We start from the raw sequence: 24,960 nt of genomic DNA on the forward strand, positions 1-24,960 counted from the left end.
TTAATAATGAAATAACCAGTCAATAGTTTTATCTGAGCTCATTGTGTGTGTGTGTGTGTGTGTGTGTGTGTGTGTGTGTGGTTGGAAAGTTCAACAGCCTAAAAAATGTCTGGTTCTGTGTCCTCATAAAGAAGAAGTCTGGGTTTCGAAATGCAGCAAATGTAGCTTTCAAGATCACCAGTTAAACATAATTAGGGAACACAAAGCAGAAGTTTGGGCTTTTTAACCACCCTGAGATAACACTAAGGAACTCTCAATCAATAGAGATGAGAGAAGGCTATTCCATCTAACATTTTCTAAATGCAGTCAAACCAATATTCATCTATCCCTCCACTGCGTCACAATTCAAAAAGTAATACAGTTGTGCTCATTAGTTTGCATACCCTAGCAGAAATGGTGACATTTCGGCATTGATTTTGAAAATGACTGATCATGCAATTTATGACTGATCATGCAATTTATGACACATAGTTGTTGATAACTAAAATCACCCAAATGGCCATGATCCAAGGGTATGCAAACTTGAGCACAACTGTATGTCCTTTTAAAGAAGTGAGATTAACAAGAATGCTGGTCTTTGAAATGAAAAGTAAAACAACTGTTTGTCCAGTGACAAGATCCGCCTCTGAACCAAGTAGATAAGGAGCTGTGCACATCAGAAGGACACTGTCCAAGGGTATTTTTTTTGTTATCACTCAATCAGTGTGCTGTCTGAACAATTTGCTGAATGAAAGGGGACCGAGTCAAAGGTTTGTTTGAAATATAATATAATTCTGTTGCATGTATTCTACAAAGTAAAACATTTACATGTAATTACAGATTAGTATTTAATATTAAGTATTAAAAACTGGATTATTTTCTTGGAAGTAATTTTGATATATTGGCTTTACATTTTCCTTACTTGGAGAATAGGCACACTAGCTTTAGTTTCGTTATGACTTTTGAATTCAATTTACAAATGAAATTGTGTTGCTCTTTTTACTGACTGTTGGGGAATTAATGTTAAAACGTGTTAAATATACATCACATTCTTAGAAGAATGTATATATTTAGCATGAAGTTTATAGATACCAAAAAATACATTAACTGTTGACATTTTAGTTGATACTTTATCCACAGCGCCTGCTTCCCCCCTTAGCAGAGCCCAATCATGGGGGCATCTGTAAGTGTAAGGAACCAAACTCCCTACATTTGGCACTATGAAGTTATCGGTGACGTAAGTACAGTATCAGAGACAGTAAAAAAAATTGTTAGTTACTAACAAAATAAAGATATGACACAAATGCTGCTTTGGAGGCAACTTCCATCCTTGCAGGTAATAGCAATGACACCATTAAAAGATTATTGCAAATAAAGGCATGCCACAAGAGATGGCAAACATAATAGGTACAGTTAATGTGTTGATGTTGTTAATATGAAGGACTGATCTCAAAATATTGCAATCTCTATCTATTTTTTCAACTATCAGTCTGAATACATGTAATATTAAACAACTTTAGATGCATTATTGTTTTATGTTTTCCAGGGAGGTGGCAGTGGCACATTGTACAGTGGGGGTAGTGTTGAAAATAAACTAAACTCTAGATGGATCCATAACTACCTGAAGCTGAGATATGGCCCTCACAGTTGGAACTCCTTCTCATATGAATTCAACAGTAACAAGGGGAACGGGGATATAACATTCACAATTATAGAGACCAGCAACCGTTCATATATTCAGCTACTGTGCAGCACAGAGAATAACAGTCCAACATGTCCAAACTATGGTAAGTCCAATTAATTTGTACACACCTGCTGAGCAACTTTATCTTGATCATGCTCAATTTGGAAATACATAATATAACTTTAACCCACTGAGGTCTATTGAGGAAACTTTGATTATTTATAATATATATTTTGAATATCGACTTTGTCATCTACGAATGCTGTTTATTTGGTAAATAGCATTAATTCAATATTTTATTTTGATATATTTGTTTATATATTTTGTCATACTTATGTGGTGGAGTGATAATTTTCATAAGAGTATATAGTTTTAATTAAAGCTGAATAGGACTAAAACAATTCACAAAACCTACTAAAAACAACATGAATCATGGCAATAAATACACAAATGTTGTTAGATTAACTTTACATTGTTGATGAAATAATTTACAAGGCAATACCGTTGACATTATAAGATAATACTGAACTTGGAAGGAGGGACAGGTAGCAAGAGAGAAAGGGAAATTCAACCAATTTATATTCAAAAAGTAGTATTGACCAATCCACAGACCAGAGTACACCATCCAATCATGGTTAACCAGCTAACATTCTGAGAGGAAGGGTTTATTTGCATTATGTGAGAGAGAATAAAGCACTGGATAGACACTTCTCAGAACCACTGGTGAATGCCACCAACCCATGCTTGAAAGAAAGAAACAGGGACCCAGTCTTGTCATGACCCTAATTGGCAAATCAGGGCTAAGAGATACTGTACAGGGAGGGGTGTACTGCTGCACAGCAGAAATTCTCTCTATCTCTGCCAACTGTCTCTACTGATTAAAGCATGACATGTCTATAAAAGTGTATCTTTAAAAATAAGAAATGTTATTGTATACTCATGTTACAGTGTTTCTTAAACTTACAAAAGGCAAATCATTTCTCAAAACAAAATATAGTATTGATATTAGTTTGCAGGGTTCTTTACCTAATGTAAATATAATTGTCACGAATCATGGAGACAGAGGCAAGCGCAAGGTTGAAGGAGGTTTTAATATAAACAAAAGGGAAAAACAAAATCGAGTGCCATGCATGACATATAAGAAATGGACTGAACACAGAAACATGGAACACCACAGTAACGATATACAACACAAAGACCAACAAGGACAGGCGAAAATGCCAGAACTAAATACACAGACTAACAAGGAGAACAGAAACAGGTGGGAGCGAAACACAGGTGAAAGGGATAAACCGATAAACTGAAACGAGAACAGGAAAGACCAAAGAAGGACATGACAAATCAAGGACACACAGAAAACACAAAGCGGAACGGTCCTGTCCGACTGGGACCGTCACAATAATTGTGTTCGGATGACGTCTAAAGATGTTGTCTTTTAAGACATTTCCGTATGACCATAAATGAGAGAAATGTATAAATACATTAATACAAAACAAAACAGTAAGCATTGATTTAACAAAATGTTGATACAGCCCTGTGAATATAACATGTTAGTGCTTATGTGTCCTTTTACATGGAAACTTGTTGACATTGGCTGTTGGCTGTCTCACATGGCAACTTATTTATGCGAATCTGGCGAAAAGTTGTCCAATTTGGTGTTTGTCCATCAGGGAAGCAAGAGGAGGACCGCATCCGTCAGCAGCAGGAGGAGATGGAGCGGCGAAGGCAGGAGGAGCAACGAAGACAACAGCAGGAGGAGAGGAGGCGCCAGGAGCAACTGGAAAGGGAGAGAAGGATCCAGCAAGAAATTGAAAGGGAGAGTGAACTTTCTGGTAAGAAGGTTTCAATGGGAAAAGAGAAGTTGAGACAGAAGCTGAGTCTAAAAGCACAGCAGTTCAATCACCAGCGGACACAAGTTCTACACCAGACGATAGAAGATGACGCTGCAGCCATCCAGAGGGATGAGGTAAGGGATCATGAAAAAAAGTTTATTTTCTTTTCAGTGTATCACCTTAAGACCCGCTATGGGGATAAGCACTCTCACCACATGCACAGCTTGACAATTTAATCATACCTTTCAAGGATAATGACGTCTCATTGTTGTTATTATAATATATTTAAAAAACTGTGTACATATTACAATCCCATTTCCAAAATAGTTGCGTAAAGAGACGCAGCGTAAAATGCTAATAAAAACAGAATGCAATGATGTGCAAATAATTTAATCCCTATATTTAATTGAAAGTTTTACAAAGACAACATATCAAAAGTTAAAAACTGAGAAATCTTGTTGTTTTTGGAAAAATACATACCCATTTAGAAATTGATGTCTACACACCCCTGTTAAAATGCCAGGTTCTTGTGAGATAAAGATAAATGAATGAGACAAAGATAAATCATGTCAGAACTTTTTCCACCTTCAATGTGTCCTCTAACGTGAAAAATTCAATTGGAAAACAAACTGAAATCTTTGAGGGGGATAAATAAAAACTCACAATAACCTGGTTTCATAAGTGTCATCATCATCTTCTTCCGCTTCATCCGGGGCCAGGTCGCGGGGGCAGCAGTCTAAGCAGAGATGCCCAGACTTCCCTCTCCCCAGACACTTCCTCCAGCTCTTCCGGGGGGACACCGAGGTGTTCCCAGGCCAGCTGGAAGACAGTCCCTCCAGCGTGTCCTAGGTCTTGCCCGGGGTCTCCTCCCGGTGGGACGGGACGGGAACACCTTCCCAGGAAGGCGTTCCGGAGGCATCCGAAACAGATGCCCAAGCCACCTCAGCTGACCCCTCTCGATGTGGAGGAGCAGCGGCTCTACTCCAAGCTCCTCCCGGGTGACCGAGCTTCTCACCCTATCTCTAAGGGATCGCCCAGCCACCCTGCGGCGAAAGCTCATTTCGGCCACCTGTATCCGGGATCTTGTCCTTTCGGTCATGACCCAAAGCTCATGACCATAGGTGAGAGTAGGAACGTAGATTGACTGGTAAATCGAGAGCTTCGCCTTGAGGCTCAGCTCTTTCTTCACCACGACAGACCGATGCATCGACCGCATTACTGCAGAAGCTGCACCGATCCGTCTGTCAATCTCCCGTTCCATCCTTCCCTCACTCGTGAACAAGACCCCTATATACTTAAACTCCTCCACTTGAGGCAAGCACTCTCCACCAACCTGAAGTGGGCAAGCCACCCTTTTCCGACTGAGGACCATGGCCTCGGATTTGGAGGTACTGATTCTCATCCCATCCCTTCACACTCGGCTGCAAACCGTCCCAGCGCATGCTGAAGGTCCTGGTTTGAAGGGGCCAACACGACAACATCATCCGCAAAGAGCAAAGACGAAATCGTGTGGTCCCCAAACCTGACACCCTCCGGCCCCTGGCTGCGCCTAGAAATTCTGTCCATAAAAATTATGAACAGAACTGGTGACAAAGGGCAGCCCTGCCGGAGTCCAACATGCACTGGGAACAAGTCTGACTTACTGCCGGCAATGCGGACCAAGTGTGTTTCATAAGTGTGCACAACCTTAAATTAATACTTGGTTGAAGCACCTTTTGATTTTATTACAGCACTCAGTCTTTTTAGGTATGAGTCTATTAGCATGTCACATCTTGATGTGGCAATATTTGCCCACTCTTCTGTGCAAAAGCGCTCCAAATACAGTATGTCAGATTGCGAGGACATCTGTGCACAGCCCTCTTCAGATCACCCCACAGATGTTCAATTGGATTCAGGTCTGGGCTCCGGCTGGGCCTTTCCAAAACGTTAATCTTCTTCTGGTGAAGCCATGCTTTTATGGATTTGGATGTGTGATTTGGGTCGTTGTCGTGCTGAAAGGTGAACTTCATCTTTAACGGACGCCTGAAGGTTTTGTGCCAAAATTGCCCTGATAATTGGAACTGTTCATAATTCCCTCCACCCTGACTAAGGCCCCGGTTCCAGCTGAAGAAAAACTGCCCCAAAGAATGATGCTGCCACCACCATGCTTCACTGTGGGTATTGTCTTCTTTGGGTGATGTGCAGTGTTGTTTTTGTGCCAAACATACCTTTTAGAATAATGGCCAGAAAGTTCAACCTTGGTTTCATCAGACCATAACACATTTTCCCATGTGCTTTTGGGGGACTTGATGTTTGTTTTTACAAACTTCAGCCGGGCTTGGATGTTTTTCTTTATAAGAAAAGGCTTCCTTCTTGCCACAATACCCCATAGCCCATTCATATGAAGAATATGGGTCACATGTAGCACACAGCCAGTACTTCCCAGAAATGTCTGCAGTTCCTTTAATGTTGCCTCTTGGAAGCCTCCCTGACCATTTTTCTTCTCGTCTTTTCATAAATTTTGGAAGGATGTCCCGTTCTTAGTAATGTCTCTGTTGTGCCATATTTTCTCCACTTGATGATGACTGTCTTCACTGTGTTCCATGGCATATCTAATACCTTGGAAATTATTTTGTACCCTTCTCCTGACTGATATCTTTCAACAAAGCAATACATCTGATGCTTTGAATGCTCTCTGTGGACCATGGCTTTTGCTCTGAGATGCAACTAAGAAAATCTCAGGAAAATCCTATTAGAACAGGTGAACTTTATTTGTGATTAATCACTTTAAATGATGGCAGGTGTGTAATGAGTTTGAATATGATTGGTTAATCCTGATTGGTTAATCCAGTTATAAGAGGGTGTGCACACTTATGCAACCAGGTTATTGGAAGATTTACATTTTTTATTTTTCCTTCTTGAAGATTTCAGTTTGTTTTTCAATGGAATTGTTCACATTATAGGTCAACTAAAAAAGTGGAAAAAGTTCTGACATTATTTATCTTTGTCTCATTCTTTCACATCACAAAAACCTAGCATTTTCACAGGGGTGTGTAGACATTTTATATCCACTGTATTGTTTAGCATTAATGGTGCCTTCACAGATGTGCAAGTCACCCATGCCATGTGCAATAATGCACCCCCATACCATCACGGATACTGGCTTTTGTGCGCTGATAAGAAGCCAGATAGTCCCTCTCCTCTGTAATCCGGAGGACACGTCATCCATGATTCCCAAAAATAATTGAACATTTTGATTTGTCTGACCACAGGAAAGTTTTCCACTTCACCTCAGGCCATCTTAAATGAGCTCAGATACAGAGAAGGCTCATCTAGCCACCTCCAATCCTTTTTGGTCTCCCCAATTGGAGGCAGGTGTTGGTCATTGCCTCCAATTGGGGACCCTATTTAAGTTCTTTGATTTTGCCATGCTGTGTGGTTCATTTTGGTTTTTCCTACGTGTCAGTTAGCCCATGTCACTGGTTGCTGCCTTTTGTTTTGTTTGAGTTTTTTTTGTTTCATTAAACATGGATTATTCCTGGTATCTCGACTCTGCGCCTGTGTCCTTCCACACCCCAGCACATGACAATGTGTTGCTGGCATCAAATTCAGAGTGGGCATATATTTTTCAAGAAACAATAAAATGTCTCAGTTTTAACATTTGCTTTATTGGCTTTTTATTACTTTCTATTGAATATAGGGTTTAAATGATTTGCACGTCATTGCATTCTGTTTTAATTTACATTTTACCCAGCATTACAACTTTTTGGGAAATGGGGTTGTATTATATATACTGTACAGTACTCTCCAGGAAATAAAAGCGCCCTAGGTAAAGATAAGCAAATTTTGCAATGAAAAATAAAAAATTTGGCTATTAGCTTAGCTTATAAAATGGTTATTAAATCTTAAACTCAAAATATGAGAGAAATATAAAGAAAATCATATATTTATAGTATTATAATCATATAATATAAATATAATCTTTAATTTAGCTTAATCAAAAATAGAAATGTTCTTGAAATTAGCTGCGTCATTTCAAGACCAGGATTTCCATCCTGCTTGCAGATTAGCCCATGGGTCCTGTAGAGGGTGATGCGATTGGCCTAAATAATCTGGGTCCAGGGATTTGTAATCAAGTTTGTTTGACTCCTTGTGGCCTCTCAATTGAAGTAGAAGACCTTAAAATATAATTCTAATGAGAAAGACAGAGATACTGAAGATTATTTTCACAGTTAAAGCTTTATTTGACCACCCAATCAGTCAGTGGGGTAGTCAGTCATGATTATTTCTAGGACAACAGTAAATTGACTTTGGTATGTGGACCAGGGTTCTCATTGAACCCCTTCTGGACATCTGCCCAGCATAGTTTCATCCTGGAACACGTGATGTGCAGACTCTGCTCCCGACAGCTTGTACAGGCGCACCAACTTGATCATGTGAATCCCGAACTCAGCTGAGTCCTTGGTGGGATCTGGCATCTCATTAGTAATGTCCTTGAGTTCATTCTGTCTCCAAGTCTTTTGGATGCACACAGCCTGTCCTGCTAACTGTGGCTTAGGAATTGGTAGTCACAGGAGCTGGCTCAGGAGAAGGAATGAAGACGGTGTGGGAAGAGGGAGTTCAGGCAGACAGAAGGTTAAACTGTAGGTGAGATGGTGAGGCTTACCAGCTGCAGGTTGAGGAGTGACAGTGGCGGCACCTGGGCTGGAGATAGAGACAGGCCCGGGACCAGTGCTGGTACAGGAGCTGTAGGGATTGTCTTCCATTTACCATAGTTATCCCACTTTATATTTCTTTCCGTTCTTACTCATTTCAAACTTCCTTCTACATTCACTAAATGTTCCTTTTAATGGAAAATCTGATACTTTGTGCCACAATACTACTTGTCCTGAGACATCCATGTCCAACCTTCACTGGTCCGATCAGTGGATCCGTTGTTCTTACTGCTGCCAGTCCCCATGGTGTAGCCAATCCTCCGTCACTTGTACAAGAAAACGATGATAACACATAAAAGAAAGGTTTTAGTTCATGAGGGAGACATCTCTATATCTGCATTTGTCATCAAACCATTCAGTTGGATTTGTTACTCCTCTTTCTTTTTTGTATTTTTAGTTTATTTTAGCTTTTTCAATATTTTAATATACATTCATTTTAGAGATCCTAGCCTGTCCCACCAACAGGTTTTATTAAATGGTCTCAAAACATTCCCCCAATGGAGTTTTGTAAGATGAAAATCCACCTCACCCTTTAGTTTTTTATGTTGGGGAATGTTTATCAGTCTCATGTTTTAGTTCTTTAGGCTTGAGCCTAGATAGAGCCTTGATGGAGTGTGAGATACCTGAACCACACTGTTGTGGTCCCGGCTTGCAGTTAACCTTGGGATCCCCGGGAACAATCAGTGAACGGAGTTAGCCATCCCAACCTCGTCGCCAAAATGTTGTGGATATTCTAATGAAAAAGGCAGAGAGACTGTAGATTATTTTCACAATTAACACTTTATTTAAGATTAACCTGGAGCAGTTAACACTATCAGCAGAGTCAGGTCAAAAGCTCTTTGTTGAAGGTTTTACATTAATTATAGCCCACTGTGTCCCCTCCCACGTATGGTTAGAGGGCTATATACATTAATTACAGCCCACTGTGTCCCCCTCCCATGCAAGGTTAGAGGTCTATATACAGTGGAGAGAACAATTATTTCATACACTGCCGATTTTGCAGGTTTTCCCACTTGCAAAGCATGTAGAAGTCTGTAATTTTTATCATAGGTACTCTTCAACTGTGAGTGACGGAATCTAAAACAAAAATCCAGTAAATCACATTGTATGATTTTTAAGTAATTAATTTGCATTTTATTGCATGACAGAAAAGCAGAACTTAATATTTGGTACAGAAACCTTTGTTTGCAATTACAGAGATCATTACTTCTGTGCTAGTCACAGTTTGTCCATAACGAACACCATGTTCAAGCATAAGGGTGTCCATCAGTGCACGTGGCACCAGGACACCCTAGGCCGCAGGTCGATGATCGACTTTGTGGTCGTTTCATCTGACCTGCGGCCGTATGTCTTGGACACTCGGGTGAAGAGAGGGGCAGAGCTGTCAACTGATCACCACCTGGTGGTGAGTTGGATCCGATGGCGGGGGAGGAAGCTGGACAGACTCTGCAGGCCCAAGCGTACTGTAAGTGTCTGCTGGGAACGTCTGGCCGAGTCTCCTGTCAGAGAGATCTTTAACTCCCACCTCCGGCAGAGCTTCGACTGGATCCTGAGGGAGGCTGGAGATATTGAGTCCGAGTGGACCATGTTCTCCACCGCCATTGTCAAGCGGGCGCTCGGAGCTGTGGCCGTAAGGTCTCCGGTGCCTGTCGATGCGGCAATCCCCGAACCCGGTGGTGGACACCGGAAGTAAGGGATGCCGTCAATCTGAAGAAGGAGTCCTATCAGGCCTGGTTGGCTTGTGGGACTCCTGAGGCAGCTGACGAGTACCGACAGGCCAAGCGGACTGCAGCCCGGGTGGTTGTGGAGGCAAAAACTCGGGCCTGGGAGGAGTTCGGTGAGGCCATGGAGAAGGACTATTGGCTGGCCTCGAAGAGATTCTGGCAAACCGTCCGGCGCCTCAGGAGAGGGAAACAGTGCCTTACCAACGCTGTTTACAGTAGAGGTGGGCAGCTGTTGACCTCAACTGGGGATGTCGTCAGGCGGTGGAAGGAGTACTTTGAGGACCTCCTCAATCCCTCCGTCACGTCTTCCATTGAGGAAGCAGAGGATGAGGGCTCAGAGGTGGACTTGTCCATCACCCGGGCTGAAGTCACAGAGGTGGTCAAGAAACTCCTTGGTGGCAAGGCACCGGGGGTGGATGAGATCCGCCCTGAGTACCTCAAGTCTCTGGATGTTGTGGGGCTGTCTTGGTTGACATGCCTGTGCAACATCGCGTGGCGGTCGGGGACAGTGCCTCTGGGATGGCAGACCGGGGTGGTGGTCCCTCTTTTTAAGAAGGGGGACCGGAGGGTGTGTTCCAACTATAGGGGGATCACACTTCTCAGCCTCTCCGGGAAAGTCTATTCCAGGGTTCTGGAGAGGAAAATACGGCCGATAGTAGAACCTCGGATTCAGGAGGAACAGTGTGGTTTTCGTCCGGGCCATGGAACACTGGACCAGCTCTATACCCTCTACGGGGTGTTGGAGGGTTCATGGGAGTTTGCCCAACCAATCCACATGTGTTTTGTGGATTTGGAGAAGGCATTCGACTGTGTCCCTCGCGACATCCTGTGGAGGGTGCTTCGGGAATATGGGGTCCTGGGTCCTTTGCTTGGTCCGCATTGCCGGCAGTAAGTCAGACTTGTTCCCAGTGCATGTTGGACTCCGGCAGGGCTGCCCTTTGTCACCGGTTCTGTTCATAATTTTTATGGACAGAATTTCTAGGCGCAGCCAGGGGCCGGAGGGTGTCAGGTTTGGGGACCACACGATTTCGTCTTTGCTCTTTGCGGATGATGTTGTCGTGTTGGCCCCTTCAAACCAGCCTAGTGTGAAGCGGTGGGGATGAGAATCAGTACCTCCAAATCCGAGGCCATGGTCCTCAGTCGGAAAAGGGTGGCTTGCCCACTTCAGGTTGGTGGAGAGTCCCTGCCTCAAGTGGAGGAGTTATCTAGGGGTCTTGTTCACGAGAGAGGGAAGGATGGAACGGGAGATTGACAGACGGATAGGTGCAGCTTCTGCAGTAATGCGGTCGATGTATCGGTCTGTCGTGGTGAAGAAAGATTTACCGGTCAATCTACGTTCCTACTCTCACCTATGGTCATGAGCTTTGGGTCAGGCGGCCGAAATGAGCTTTCTCCGCAGGGTGGCTGGGCGATCCCTTAGAGATAGGGCGAGAAGCTTGGTCACCCGGGAGGAGCTCAGAGTAGAGCCGCTGCTCCTCCACATCGAGAGGGGTCAGCTGAGGTGGCTTGGGCATCTGTTTCGGATGCCTCCAGAACGCCTTCCTGGGAAGATTGGCCTTTATGGGGCTCCAGTAGGGGACTCCATAATTCTGCTGAGGGACTTCAACGCACACGTGGGCAATGATGGAGACACCTGGAGAGGCGTTATAGGGAGGAACGGCCTCCCTGATCTGAAAGCTCTTCAACTCACACCTCCGGCAGAGCTTTTCTGGCATCCCTGTGAAGGTTGGGGGCATTGAACCTGAGTGGTCGATGTTCAAAGCCTCCATTGCCAAAGCTGCGGCGAGGAGCTGTGGTCTAAAGGTCTTAAGTGCATCAAGGGGCGGTAACCCTCGAACACCCTGGTGGACACCAGTGGTCAGGGAAGCCGTCCAACTAAAGAAGGAGGCCTTCCAGGATATGTTATCCCGGAGGACTCCGGAGACGGTTGCAGTGTACCGACGGACCCGAAAGGCTGCGACCTCTGCTGTGAAAGAGGCAAAACAGCGGGTGTGGGAGGAGTTCGGGGAAGCCATGGAGAAGGACTTTCGGTCGGAACCAAGGTGTTTCTGGAAAACCGTCCGCCACCTCAGGAGGGGAAAACGGGGAACTATCCAAGCTGTGTACAGTAAGGATGGGACACTGTTGACCTCAACTGAGGAGGTAATTGGGCGATGGAAGGAACACTTTGAGGAACTCCTAAATCCCACTAACACGCCCTTTATAGTGGAGGCAGAGCTGGAGACTGATGGGGAAGCATCGTCAATCTCCATGGCAGAAGTCACTGAGGTAGTCAAACAACTCCACAGTGGCAAAGCTCCAGGGATTGATGTGATGGTAATTTTATCGATCAGAACTCTTTTAGAAGGAAGTACAGAGATGAAGTTCTCTTGGCACAGTCTAACAGTTTTATTAATATTTGCAAATATGAGAGACGCGTCAAACGCTTACAAACATAATAATCCGAGGAGTCTCTGACTCAAAACATGCACAATCAGTATTTATTACATAGAAAAAGGGGTGTGGTAAGATGTTGCCATCTGTCCTGTCAATAAAACACATTCCCTTTGTTCAATCACACAAGACAAATGCTGTCCTCCCCCACCTTATCCTTCCTGCCATAATGTTTACTGTTGTGTTTACCTAAAGATCCAATTGATCTTACTTCCTCCCAAGGTCAATCTACGTTCCTACTCTCACCTATGGTCATGAGCTTTGGGTCATGACCGAAAGGACAGGATCCCGGATACAGGCGGCCGAAATGAGCTTTCTCCGCAGGGTGGCTGGGCGATCCCTTAGAGATAGGGTGAGAAGCTCGGTCACCCGGGAGGAGCTCAGAGTAGAGCCGCTGCTCCTCCATATCGAGAGGGGTCAGCTGAGATGGCTTGGGCATCTGTTTCGGATGCCTCCGGAACGCCTTCCCGGGAAGGTGTTCCGGTCCCGCCCCACCGGGAGGAGACCCCGGGGAAGACCTAGGACACGCTGGTGGGACTATGTCTCCCGGCTGGCCTGGGAACGCCTCTGTCCCCCCCCGTAAGAGCTGGAGGAAGTGTCTGGGGTGAGGGAAGTCTGGGCATCTCTGCTTAGACTGCTGCCCCCGCGACCTGGCCCCGGATGAAGCGGAAGAAGATGGATGGATGGATGGATACGTTTCCTGTAGTTCTTGACCAGGTGTGCACACACTGCAGCAGAGATTTTGGCCATACAGACTTTCTCCAGATCCTTCAGGTTTCAGGGCTGTTGCTGGCCAATACAGACTTTCAGCTCCCTCCAAAGATTTTCTATTGGGTTCAGGTCTGGAGATTGGCTAGGCCACTCCAGGACCTTGAGATGCTTCTTACGGAGCCAGTCCTTAGTTGCCCTGGCTGTGTGTTTCGGGGCGTTGTCATGCTGAAAGACCCAGCCACGACCCATCTTCAATGCCCTTACTGAGGGAAGGAGGTTGTTGGCCAAGATCTTGTGATACATGGACCCGTCCATCCTCCCCTCAATACGGTGCAGTCGTCTTTTCCCCTTTGCAGAAAAGCATCCCCAAAGAATGACCAATGACCAAAAAGCTCTATTTCAGTCTCATCAGACCACATGACCTTCTCCCATTCCTCCTCTGGATCATCCAGATGGTCATTGGCAAACTTCAGACGGGCCTGGACATGCGCTGGCTTAAGCAGGGGACCTTGCGTGCGTTGTAGGATTTTAATCCATGATGGCGTAGTGTGTTACTAATGGTTTTCTTTGAGACTGTGGTCCCAGCTCTCTTCAGGTCATTGACCAGGTCCCTCACCTTCCTCATGATCATTGATGCCCCACGAGGTGAGATCTTCCATGGAGCCTCAGACCGAGGGAGATTGACCGTCATCTTGAACTTTTTCCATTTTCTAATAATTGCGCCAACAGTTGTTGCCTTCTCACCAAGCTGCTTGCCTATTGTCCTGTAGCCCATCCCAGCCTTGTGCAGGTCTGCAATTTTATCTCTGATGTCCTTACACAGCTCTCTGGTCTTGGCCATTGTGGAGAGGTTGGAGTCTGTTTGATTGAGTGTGTGGACAGGTGTCTTCTATACAGGTAATGTGTTCAATCAGGTGCAGTTAATACAGGTAATGAGTGGAAAACAGGAGGGCTTCTTAAAGAAAAACTAACAGGTCTGTGAGAGCCAGAATTCTTACTGGTTGGTAGGTGATCAAATACTTATGTCATGCAATAAAATGCAAATTAATTACAAAAAAATCATACAATGTGATTTTCTGGATTTTTGTTTTAGATTCCGTCTCTCACAGTTGAAGTGTACCTATGATAAAAATTACAGACTTCTACATGCTTTGCAAGTGGGAAAATCGGCAGTGTATCAAATACTTGTTCTTCCCACTGTACATTCATTACAGCCCACTGTGTCCCCCTCCCATGCATGGTTAGAGGTCTACATACATTTAGTACAGCCCACTGTGACCCTTCCCATGAATTGTTAGAGGTCTACATACATTCAGTACAGCCCACTGTGTCCCCCTCCCATGCATGGTTAGAGGTCTACATACATTTAGTACAGCCCACTGTGTCCCCTCCCATGTATGGTTAGACTACAGGTCTCTCAAAAGTTCGGCATAACAAGGTGTCTACAGCCCTTGAGAAGTTATCCATAGCTATACTTATCTGCTGTAGGCATGTTCCGTTTCGTGATGAGAGAAAAAACACTACACAATGGCCTTACTCAATTACAACCCTGTTTCAAAAAAACTTGGGACGCTGTGTAAAATGTAAAGAAAAACAGAATGCATTGATGTGGCATCAAATTCAATATGGGCATGTATTTTTCCAAAAATAATAACATTTCTCAGGATTGTGTTGTCTTGGTACTATTTTAAATTAAATATGGGGATAAATGATTTGCACATCATTGCATTCTGTTTTTATCAGCATTTTATGCAATGTACCAAAAAAAAATTGTACTTGATTATACTTAGAATTTACATTTAACACAGTAATAAGCAATATGATTTCATTATTTTATGGAATAACCAAATTTCCACCTCAAATTTGCCCTTTATTCCAACTTTTGCAACTATCCAACCGTGATCCATGGATTCTTTAACCATCTTCCTTAACGTGTATGGAATAAAGGGCACAAAACAGGCACAAAACACGTGCCCTTTACCAGGCAGGTTCATAACAGCTTCTGATGATTTAGGCATACCACCCAGATTTTTAAACATTTTATTGAAATGTAAGCAGTTCAAGTCCAGCAAATAACCTGAAATTGAACAAAGGTAAGCGGTAAACCGCCTGAGATTATAAAGACTTTTAGGTTACCAAACACTGAAAAAGTATATACATTTCTGAGTAGTAAACAACACCTTTTTCAGGGAACAAATAATGGGTTAACAACTTTCAGCTCTTCTGCAGTTGATGTAAATATTTCCAACAGGTGTCCCAGCTTCTGTTGATTACTCACAAACCCTCTGTCTGTATAAAAGCAGCATTGAAACAAACTGTGTTACTACACCCTCATAAGCATTATTTGGCTAGTGTTGTACTGCAGGAAGTAGGACATTGCTATTATAAAGGCAATAAAAAGGCAATTAACAAAGGAATACCGATAGACTATCATAAGCCTTGAAAGTGGAAGTCTTTCCTTCCGAGAAACTGCAAAGAAAGCCAAGGCTTCAGCAATTTTAGTTTCTCACACCATCAAAAGGAATTTGGAAACTGGAGGAAACTCTGACAGGAAGAGGCCTGGCTGATCCAAAGCCACAACAGAATGAGAAGACAGGTTTCTGAGAGTTAATAGCTTGCATGATAGGTGGCTCACAGGACAACAGCGATTAAAATGTGTTAAACCAGATTATTACATTATTGCTTTTTTTGTCTTTAGTTGTATATTTGTTCTATGCTTTAATTTCAGAGTAAATTAAGACAAACTGATTTTAAAGAAAACCTGGAAAAATTGATGTGTTCTAAAACTTTTGAAAGGTAGTGTATTAATTGTCCTAATAGTATACACTAACCTAAAGGATTATTAGGAACACCATACTAATACTGTGTTTGACCCCCTTTTGCCTTCAGAACTGCCTTAATTCTACGTGGCATTGATTCAACAAGGTGCTGAAAGCATTCTTTAGAAATGTTGGCCCATATTGATAGGATAGCATCTTGTAGTTGATGGAGATTTGTGGGATGCACATCCAGGGCACGAAGCTCCCATTCCACCACATCCCAAAGATGCTCTGTTGGGTTGAGATCTGGTGACTGTGGGGGCCATTTCAGTACAGTGAACTCATTGTCATGTTCAAGAAACCAATTTGAAATGATTCGAGCTTTGTGAAATGGTGCATTATCCTGCTGGAAGTAGCCATCAGAGGATGGGTACATAGTGGTCATAAAGGGATGGACATGGTCAGAAACAATGCTCAGGTAGGCCGTGGCATTTAAACGATGCCCAATTGGCACTAAGGGGCCTAAAGTGTGCCAAGAAAACATCCCCCACACCATTACACCACCACCACCAGCCTGCACAGTGGTAACAAGGCATGATGGATCCATGTTCTAATTCCGTTTACGCCAAATTCTGACTCTACCATCTGAATGTCTCAACAGAAATCGAGACTCATCAGACCAGGCAACATTCTTCCAGTCTTCAACTGTCTAATTTTGGTGAGCTTGTGCAAATTGTAGCCTGTTTTTCCTATTTGTAGTGGAGATGAGTGGTACCCGGTGGGGTCTTCTGCTGTTGTAGCCCATCCGCCTCAAGGTTGTGCGTGTTGCAGCTTCACAAATGCTTTGCTGCATACCTCGGTTGTAACCAGTGGTTATTTCAGTCAAAGTTGCTCTTCTATCAGCTTGAATCAGTCGGCCCATTCTCCTCTGACCTCTAGCATCAACAAGACATTTTCGCCCACAGGACTGCCGCATACTGGATGTTTTTCCCTTTTCACACCATTCTTTGTAAACCCTAGAAATGGTTGTGCCTGAAAATCCCAGTAACTTAACAGATTGTGAAATACTCAGACCGGCCCGTTTGGCACCAACAACCATGCCACGCTCAAAATTGCTTCAATCACCTTTCTTTCCCATTCTGACATTCAGTTTGGAGTTCAGGAGATTGTCTTGCCCAGGACCACACCCCTAAATGCATTGAAGCAACTGCCATGTGATTGGTTGATTAGATAATTGCATTAATGAGAAACTGAACAGGTGTTCCTAATAATCCTTTAGGTGAGTGTAGATGGGTGTTGTCAGGTGTACAATGATTTGTTTTACATCAATTGCCTGCTTTATGAAGGTAAACAACCTTTTGCCCCATTTAATTTGTGTGGTCTCAGGTGTTCTGACTAGGTGAGCTTGGAATTTATGTTACCTCATATTTACACCCCAGGAATTCATTAATGACCACTATACTGTCGAGTTCCTAATGACTCAGATGAACTTGAAAAAAATATATATCAATGAAATTATACAAAATAATGTTTTTGATAATACAATCTGTTGATTTAAATACTTTATTTTGTTTTAGAACAATCGTACCTAAATAAGAAGTTACATTTCTCTCATAATTTAAGTGGAAAATCTAGCTGATGAAGAACAATTACATTTTCAAAGCCTTTTATAATCTGTTTTTCCAAGGTTGCCAATGTTCTGGAGGGAACTGTATACTTTAATTAATCAATGTTTCTTAATTTACATACAACTGCACATACTGTCCATACAACCACATTAACAGAAAAAAAAAATGTATATGACATTTTAATCCTTACATTTGTACTTAAACATTCCTTGGCAATTTTTTGTGTGTTGGAAAATGTTCATTCTAGCCAGCGGATTTAACAATAAAGTTTGATGAACTTCTGGAAAAATATGAAATCACTGAAGATAGACAAGACGACAAGCAAGAGGAAAGACTTGAAAACCGGATGAAAAGTCTTTTGAATGAACTAACACTTCGATACTTTGGAGAACCTCAGCAGGCCATCTGGTGTCAGTTGACAATAGATCGTGCTATCAGTGAAGGTCAGCATTCACTCACTGAGAAGTTTAGCATCCTCACTGCTGTGACAGAGCTAACGTTGGCCAACAAAGTTTACCTACCAGACTTGGACCAGAAATATGACTTTCTCATCTGTCTCCTTCAACATCTGTATAGCACAAATCCCACACTGGCACAACAACTTCTTCTGAGCATTCTTACAATGTTCCCAGAGGTGTCGGAAAAAAACAAGTTGCTTCTTAGACAAATTCTCTTCAACATGATCTGGGCACCCTCAGAAATTCTGCTCTTTTTACAAGGTGTTTTAGGCAAAGACCAAGAACTGGTAACCTCAATCCTTCACACAGTGAGGACAAACAAATTGGATCTTCTCACTACTTTATCTGCCCTGAAAGAAAATGAGCCTGTCAAATATTTACAGTTGTATGCTGAGACAGAACGGGACAAGGATGCCAACACCATTGTAAATGAAATGCGAAATGAAAAGTACCCAGATAAATTACTGTCTATTATGGAGGAAATTCTAGGGTTTATGACTGAGGAACTTCCAAAACATGCAAAAGAGGACTTGAATCCGGTAACTATAGATGAAACAAAGCAGATGATCAAGTCACTGGATTTGACTAACCCTGACCTTGCAGTTCTGAAGGTGATATTATTAAGGATGTCTATTGCAGTGCAAGACTGCTCAACCATTTACTTTCAAGAGGGTAAAAATATAGAAGGCTATTTTCCTTGTATTAATCCACAGGAATCTCTGCTAACAGCTGAGAAAATAGAAGGCTACTTTCCTCGACTCACTCAGCTGGCATCACTTCTCATGCTCCTTCTACCACAGTTAACAGGGGAAAAAGGTATCCTTCTTGAAATTGGAACAGGTGAAGGAAAGTCTTGCATCCTAGCCATGTTTGCCACCATCCAGGCCATCCGTGGTATTAACATTGACATTGTGACCAGTTCTCCAGTCCTTGCTCGTCGAGATCAGGAAGAGTGGAAGAAATTGTACGACATGTTTGGTGTCACGTCTTCCGTTGTACCGCCACCACAGATCGAAGGAAGCTCCCCTGAAAGCAGGGATAGTAAGCTACAGGAGGCTTACAAGAAACAATTAGTTTATGGAACCGTTGGTAGCTTTGCAGCAGATGCATTGAGGCAGGAATTTGAGAAGGACACCACACGTGGGGAGAGGACGTTTGACATGGTGATTGTGGATGAAGTAGACTACATGACTTTGGACAATGGAGTTCAGGTGACGTTTCTTTCCCACGAGGCAAGTGGACTGAGGCATCTTGACCAAGTCCTTGCTAGTATATGGTCCATGGTATCTATCTGCCAGCCAATTGAGATGGAAGATACTGGAGAGATTGAGTGGGCAACTGGAATCCAGCATTTTCACAAGGCTGCAAAGGTAGCTGTGATCGGTTCAGAGACTTCAGAAAAGTTCTCAGAATTTGATATTTTGGCCACCGGAGTGCAGTTGGGTATTTTTTCAGGTGAAGAATTTAACACGTTCATGCAAGTCCTAGAGAAAAATGAGAAAGACAACACAATGGAGAATAGAGAAATTGTTGATACATTCATGGCCAAAGTTGGAGTTGCTCAACAGTGTGATTTGCTCACCATCCTGGAAAGCGCACTAGAAAATACTGTGGCCATTGACTGCTACACTGTGACAAACAATAAAGCAACACTGGTTGAGAAGAAAACATTGGACCACAACCCAGATATCCTGGATATCAAAATGCTTCTCCTTGAAAATGGCAGAGCTAGTGAGATTTTGCCTGAAGACAAACTTATTAAAGCAACAGTCTCTGAGCTGAAGTCTAAAATTACATATTCTGACAACACTCAACTAAAGTTAGATGTTCTTGTTATCCCCTCTTTCCTTGAGAAATACCTTGAGGATCGATTACCAGTCTTTGTGCAAAATGCCCTGAAAGCCATCATGATGACACAAGGCAGAGAGTACATGATTGATCAGGTATTGGAAGATGTCAGTGACAAGCATCTCTACCATGCCATCATCCCAGTAGATTTTCAGGCTAGTGGAGTGTTGGAGAAGAACAAACGCTGGGGGGACGGTCTGCAGCAGTTCCTGGAGATAAAACACCATTTGGCCATTACTCCTTTGTCCAATGTGACAAATTACCTATCAAACTTTCATTACTTCAAAAGATACCTGAAAGGGAATGGGCTATTTGGTGTGTCTGGGACATTAGGGGGCAATGCTGATAAGGATTTCCTGGCAAGGCATTATGAAACAAATAGCTACACAATACCAGCTCACCGCCATAAGAAGGATGTGGAGCTTCCAGCAATTCAGGTTAGTGGGAAAGCCCAGTGGATGGATATCCTCTGTAAGACAGCCTGGAGAGTAGCAGATGGTGGTCAGGTTGTCTTGGTCGTATGTGAGGATGTCAAGACAGCAAATGAACTTCAGAACAAAATGTTGAGAGACAATCCACATCCCCCCATCACATTATATACAATTAGTGAGAAGCACAACATTGAGACCACCAAATTCATTGGAGGGCATATTATCATAGCCACGAATCTAGGAGGCCGTGGAACAGATATCAAAGTTGATAAGGATGTCAATCTCTGTGGTGGACTATTTGTCCTCCTGACACATTACCCTGGCAGCCGCAGGGTGGAGAAACAGGTGTTCGGACGAACTGGTAGGAAGGGAAACCCAGGCATGGTCCAGATGATCGTCTGTGAGGATAAACTTGCCCCAGCATACCAAGGCCAGCCTGTGGAGATCATGAGGCAACTAAGAGAAGATTACGAAGTCGAACGCATCAAGGATATGGAGACAGATGAGCTTCTTGAAATCAAAATGAAAGAGGACCTGTTTGAAACGTTTTGCCAATTTCTGGAAAGGTTTGACAGCAACTTCACAAAACAGGAGAAAGAAGACCTGTCAGGAATGAAGCAGAATGATGTCCCTCAATGTTTTACAGACAGAGGCAAAAAGTTTGATTACAATCCAGCACTCAATGCTTTGAAAGAAACATGGGCATTGTGGCTCACCCTTCATGAGGAGCACATCAACAGACATGAAGATATTGATGTTCTTAAAGCAGACCTTCTTGAGCATCTCACAAACAGGCGCAACATGCTTTTGAATGGAAAAAGTCTCAATTTCTATGACCACATCAAGCAGGCTATTGGCAGAACAGATCTGCACTGCCGCAACAAAAATAAGTGTGACTATGGTGCAAAATCCTACTGGAAAGATGTTGAAGACTGTGACCCTTTTTATGGTGCTGTGGCACTGTACAACCAAGCCTTCATCACCATCAACCTGGCCAAGGGGGACTACAAAGCAGAGGCACGTAGCTTACTGGAGAAGGCAGAGACAAAGATAGATGTTTACCTTTCAGAAACAACAAACACTATGGTTTCCTTTCAGATGGCCACGAGAGGTAACTTTGAACCACATCATGAGGGAGAACCGAACTTTTTAAAGCAAATAGATTCCAGGATGAGCATCTACAAAGCTTGGATCCATAACATTACCCTGGCAGTGAATAAACTGAAAGAGCTTCAGGATAAAGAAACGGCCATAACAGAGGAATCTTCAGTATTCAGCCTCTCAGAAAATCAAGAATACATCACTGCGAATGAATTCACAGCCATGTATGAGAACGGCCTGTTTATTGTGTTTGAGGTGAAAAAGAAACCTGAGTTCTGTTTTGATGCTTTGATCTGTTTCTTTATTGGAATGTGTCAGGTCATCATTGGAATTCTGATTTGTGGTCTGTCGTTTGGGGCTGCAACCAATATTGGCATTAGTTTAATCTCTGAGGGTGTCAGTGACATGATAGAAGGGATAACGGGAATGATAACAGGCACATTCGATTGGGCGTCCTGGGCTATATCCAAAAGTATTAGCATCGGAATGTCTCTGCTCTCAGCAGGATTCAGTGTCCTTAAAAAAGTGGCCAAGTCAGCGTATCATGCCACGAAGGGACTCCTCAATGGTACAAAGACTCTTTCATCTGTTGCAAAAGATGTCATTGGTGCAGGAAAACATGCATTCAAGTCCATAAAGGGTGCAGTGAAAGCTGTGTCTACAGGAGTATTAAAGTCTTCTACAGCAAATATAAAAACTGCTCTAAAACATGCAACGAAGTATGCAGTTCAGGAGGCAGCGAAGCAGGGCATTGAAACGGCACTAAACTACACCATTGATACTGGAATCCAAGCTGTCTTCAAAGAGATTTTGAAAGATGGTTTCAAGATCTCAGTCTCATCAACAGTCAACCAGAATGCCAAACTGGGTAATTGTCTCACTGAGTACATTGCCTCTGCAGTACCAAAAGGAGCATTGCAAAACAGTAGCAACTACAAGATTGACCCAAAGCTTGAACAACAAATGAAAGATTTAGTTCAGATAATGACCAAAGATCAAATTCCTGAGCTCATGAATGATGACACCACATCCAAAGTAAGTGACGTTATCAGCAGACTCTCTGAGGTATCCAAAAAAGGATTGGAGCTTGTAGAAAATAGTGAGAAAAATAAACTGGTAAAAGGAATAAAAATCAGTTTAAAAATAGCAGAACACTCCACAAACTTGGCCAAAATGGTTCAGTCTATTCCTACAGAGCATGTTATCAATGACATATTTGTCCTTAATTTAGTAAAAACAATTGAAGACCAGCAACAATATCTGGGGAAGTACGACCAAATTGGCAGACATGGCTTACCAGACGTTATTCGTTTAAAGAATGAGTTTCTCTTCTCCATCTCAGAAAGTGTCTCCGAAGCATTCATCGATGCATGTTCTGGTCATATGTCTTCCTTTGTGAATGGATATTTCAAGAAGAAGTTCAATGGAGCCACAGGAAAAGTAGTCAACAATGTAATTGGCAGGTACAAAACAGAGGCCTTTTTCAAGGATCTACAACACAAACACGATATGAAAACAGCCAGTCAGACGACAGGGAAAGCTTCATCTGAAACTGAAACAAAAGAACTTCTGGACTATGCAGAAAAGATTAGTGATGTGAATCGTCCAGCCTCAGTCCTGGACATTTATGTCCTCACAAATAGTGACCTGCTCCAGGGTAAAGGCATCCATTTGACAGTGTTGGATCAACATGGAATAACTCTCTCTGAGGAGTCTTATCCAGGAACAAACAGGTCAGCTGGTCAAATCACTCTAAGGCTGACCAAAGAGCCTCAGAAAACAGACAGGTAGGCCCAATTTTCTTGAACTGTTTGGTAGACCATTATAAACAATACTGACGTAGTCAGAAGGCTGATCCTGAAAGTTTTATCCATGCAGACAACATGTACTGTATGAACACTTGAATCAGGCAATGGAAGACCATGCATGGCCACAAAACTACAAAAATACTTAACATTTTCCAATATGAGGATCTTTCCACTTATAACTTTATTAAAGACAACAAATGATATTCTTTCATATCTGTTCTTTCAGTGAGAAAGGAATAATCTCCAAAGTAAAAGACAGAATCAAAGGAGTGCAAAATCTATACAGTGGTCACTTTGACCTCATCCAAGATGGAAAAGTTATTACTGTCCACTCAAAGAACCAGAACAGCTTCTACACTGCCATGGCACAAGCAACAATGTCAAACAAGACAAGTGATGAAATCAATAATGAAGCTGTGAATCTACGAAACAATGTTAAAGACCAGGTAGTGTACATGTCTTTTGTAGTTTGGTATACAAAATGTCCTTATAAGGTAAATACATTGGCCCTCATTTATCATTCTTGCGTAGAAACGGGCGTATATGTTGGCGTAGGATTTTGCTTACACTCCTCTCACCGCCTGATTTATGAAGCTGTGCGTACATTTAAAATCCAGGTGTATGCAATACCTGCCCTTGATAAATGCCGCGACTGAAAACGATCGTCATTAGAATAACACGCCCCTATATATTCATGTCTCCGCTTCCTCCACGCCCCCATTTTACGCCATGGACACACGGAAGCTGGCAAAAAAGAGAAACTTCTCTCACGTGGAGATTGAGACGATCACCAGGGAGGTAGATAGAAATAAAATTGTTTTATTTGGCAGTTTAAAAAGAGGAATAAAAGTTGATGATATGTAGTGGAGTACCATTCATTAACATTAATAATTGCATGACAATTTGTAATATTCGTCTTATTATTTTATGATATTTATTATTAATGCCGTTTATTGTTATTTAGAAGAAGAATGTCGTTATTATTATTATTTCTATTATTATTATTTAAAAGAAGAAGAATGTGATTTTTATTATTTTGTCAGTCTGAATTATATTTTGGTCATTAAAAGCCTTTTATTACTGAACCCAGTCCGTGCGCAACTGCCGGGCCTAACCCTGAAACGTCATGTAAAGCGCTCAGGCTAGTATCTGAAGGAATACATAAAAATCAAATGCTTTGGTCACACAAATTAAACATTGAAGTCCATGTTGCACTAAAATAAACACTGAAGTTTGTAATTATTATGTTGTTGTTTTTTTTTACAGTGGGTCATAATATATCATATCTTTTAGTTTGTCAGTGCGTTAGGATTTTTTTTCTGCGCATTTCCGCACTAACTCAAAACGTGCGTACACCACCTCCTGAGCTGGCGTAGGATTTGAGAGTGCCGTACGCCAACGTCCATATTGATAAATCTCAAAGTCACAGTGGTTTTGGGTGTACGCCAGGTGTACGCTGGAAATTTGGTGTACGCACTTTTGATAAATGAGGGCCATTGAATCTACGTTTGGAGTTATTGAAACGTGATGTCTTTTCCCAGATAAAAAACAACCTTCCTGCTCATTATCAAATGGTTCAAAGCCAGAGGGCCTATGATGCACTTGTGAACAATTGTGGAAAATATACTATTGTTGGAGGGTCCACAACAGATAGAGAAATTCATGTGGAATATGAGAAGAATATAAATCCAATGAAGAAGGCTTGTTATGGTTCCACTGGGCTAACTGAGTATAAAATTGCCAAAATCTACCACCTTGCATTAGTTGGTCCTTACAAAAGGTAATTTTATGTATATTTTATGTACATTATGTTAATTTATACCAATGTAGTTATAATGAGCCTGCATTGTTTTATTATTGAGAACAGAAA

At 42.5% G+C, this 24,960-nt stretch overlaps 1 protein-coding gene across 5 annotated transcripts in view; it reads left to right on the forward strand.

The window, feature by feature from the left end:
• Positions 1-24,960, forward strand: part of LOC105009149 — a 79,429-nt gene that overhangs the window by 52,128 nt on the left and 2,341 nt on the right. For 2 of the 5 annotated variants that reach the window (XM_034296952.1, XM_029125054.2), the window contains exons 2-7: positions 1,120-1,216; positions 1,526-1,766; positions 3,334-3,629; positions 17,692-23,069; positions 23,317-23,536; positions 24,632-24,870. In XM_034296952.1, the coding sequence (XP_034152843.1) occupies positions 1,151-1,216; positions 1,526-1,766; positions 3,334-3,629; positions 17,692-23,069; positions 23,317-23,536; positions 24,632-24,870 (6,440 nt within the window). In that variant the 5' untranslated portion in view covers positions 1,120-1,150. Of the gene's footprint in view, positions 1-2; positions 750-1,119; positions 1,217-1,525; positions 1,767-3,333; positions 3,630-17,691; positions 23,070-23,316; positions 23,537-24,631; positions 24,871-24,960 lie in introns of those variants that run through there. The other 3 variants (XM_029125055.2, XM_029125057.2, XM_029125056.2) reach the window with 3 other exon arrangements.

This window comes from Esox lucius, chromosome 14, assembly GCF_011004845.1.
Source record: "Esox lucius isolate fEsoLuc1 chromosome 14, fEsoLuc1.pri, whole genome shotgun sequence".
Lineage (NCBI taxonomy): Eukaryota > Metazoa > Chordata > Actinopteri > Esociformes > Esocidae > Esox > Esox lucius.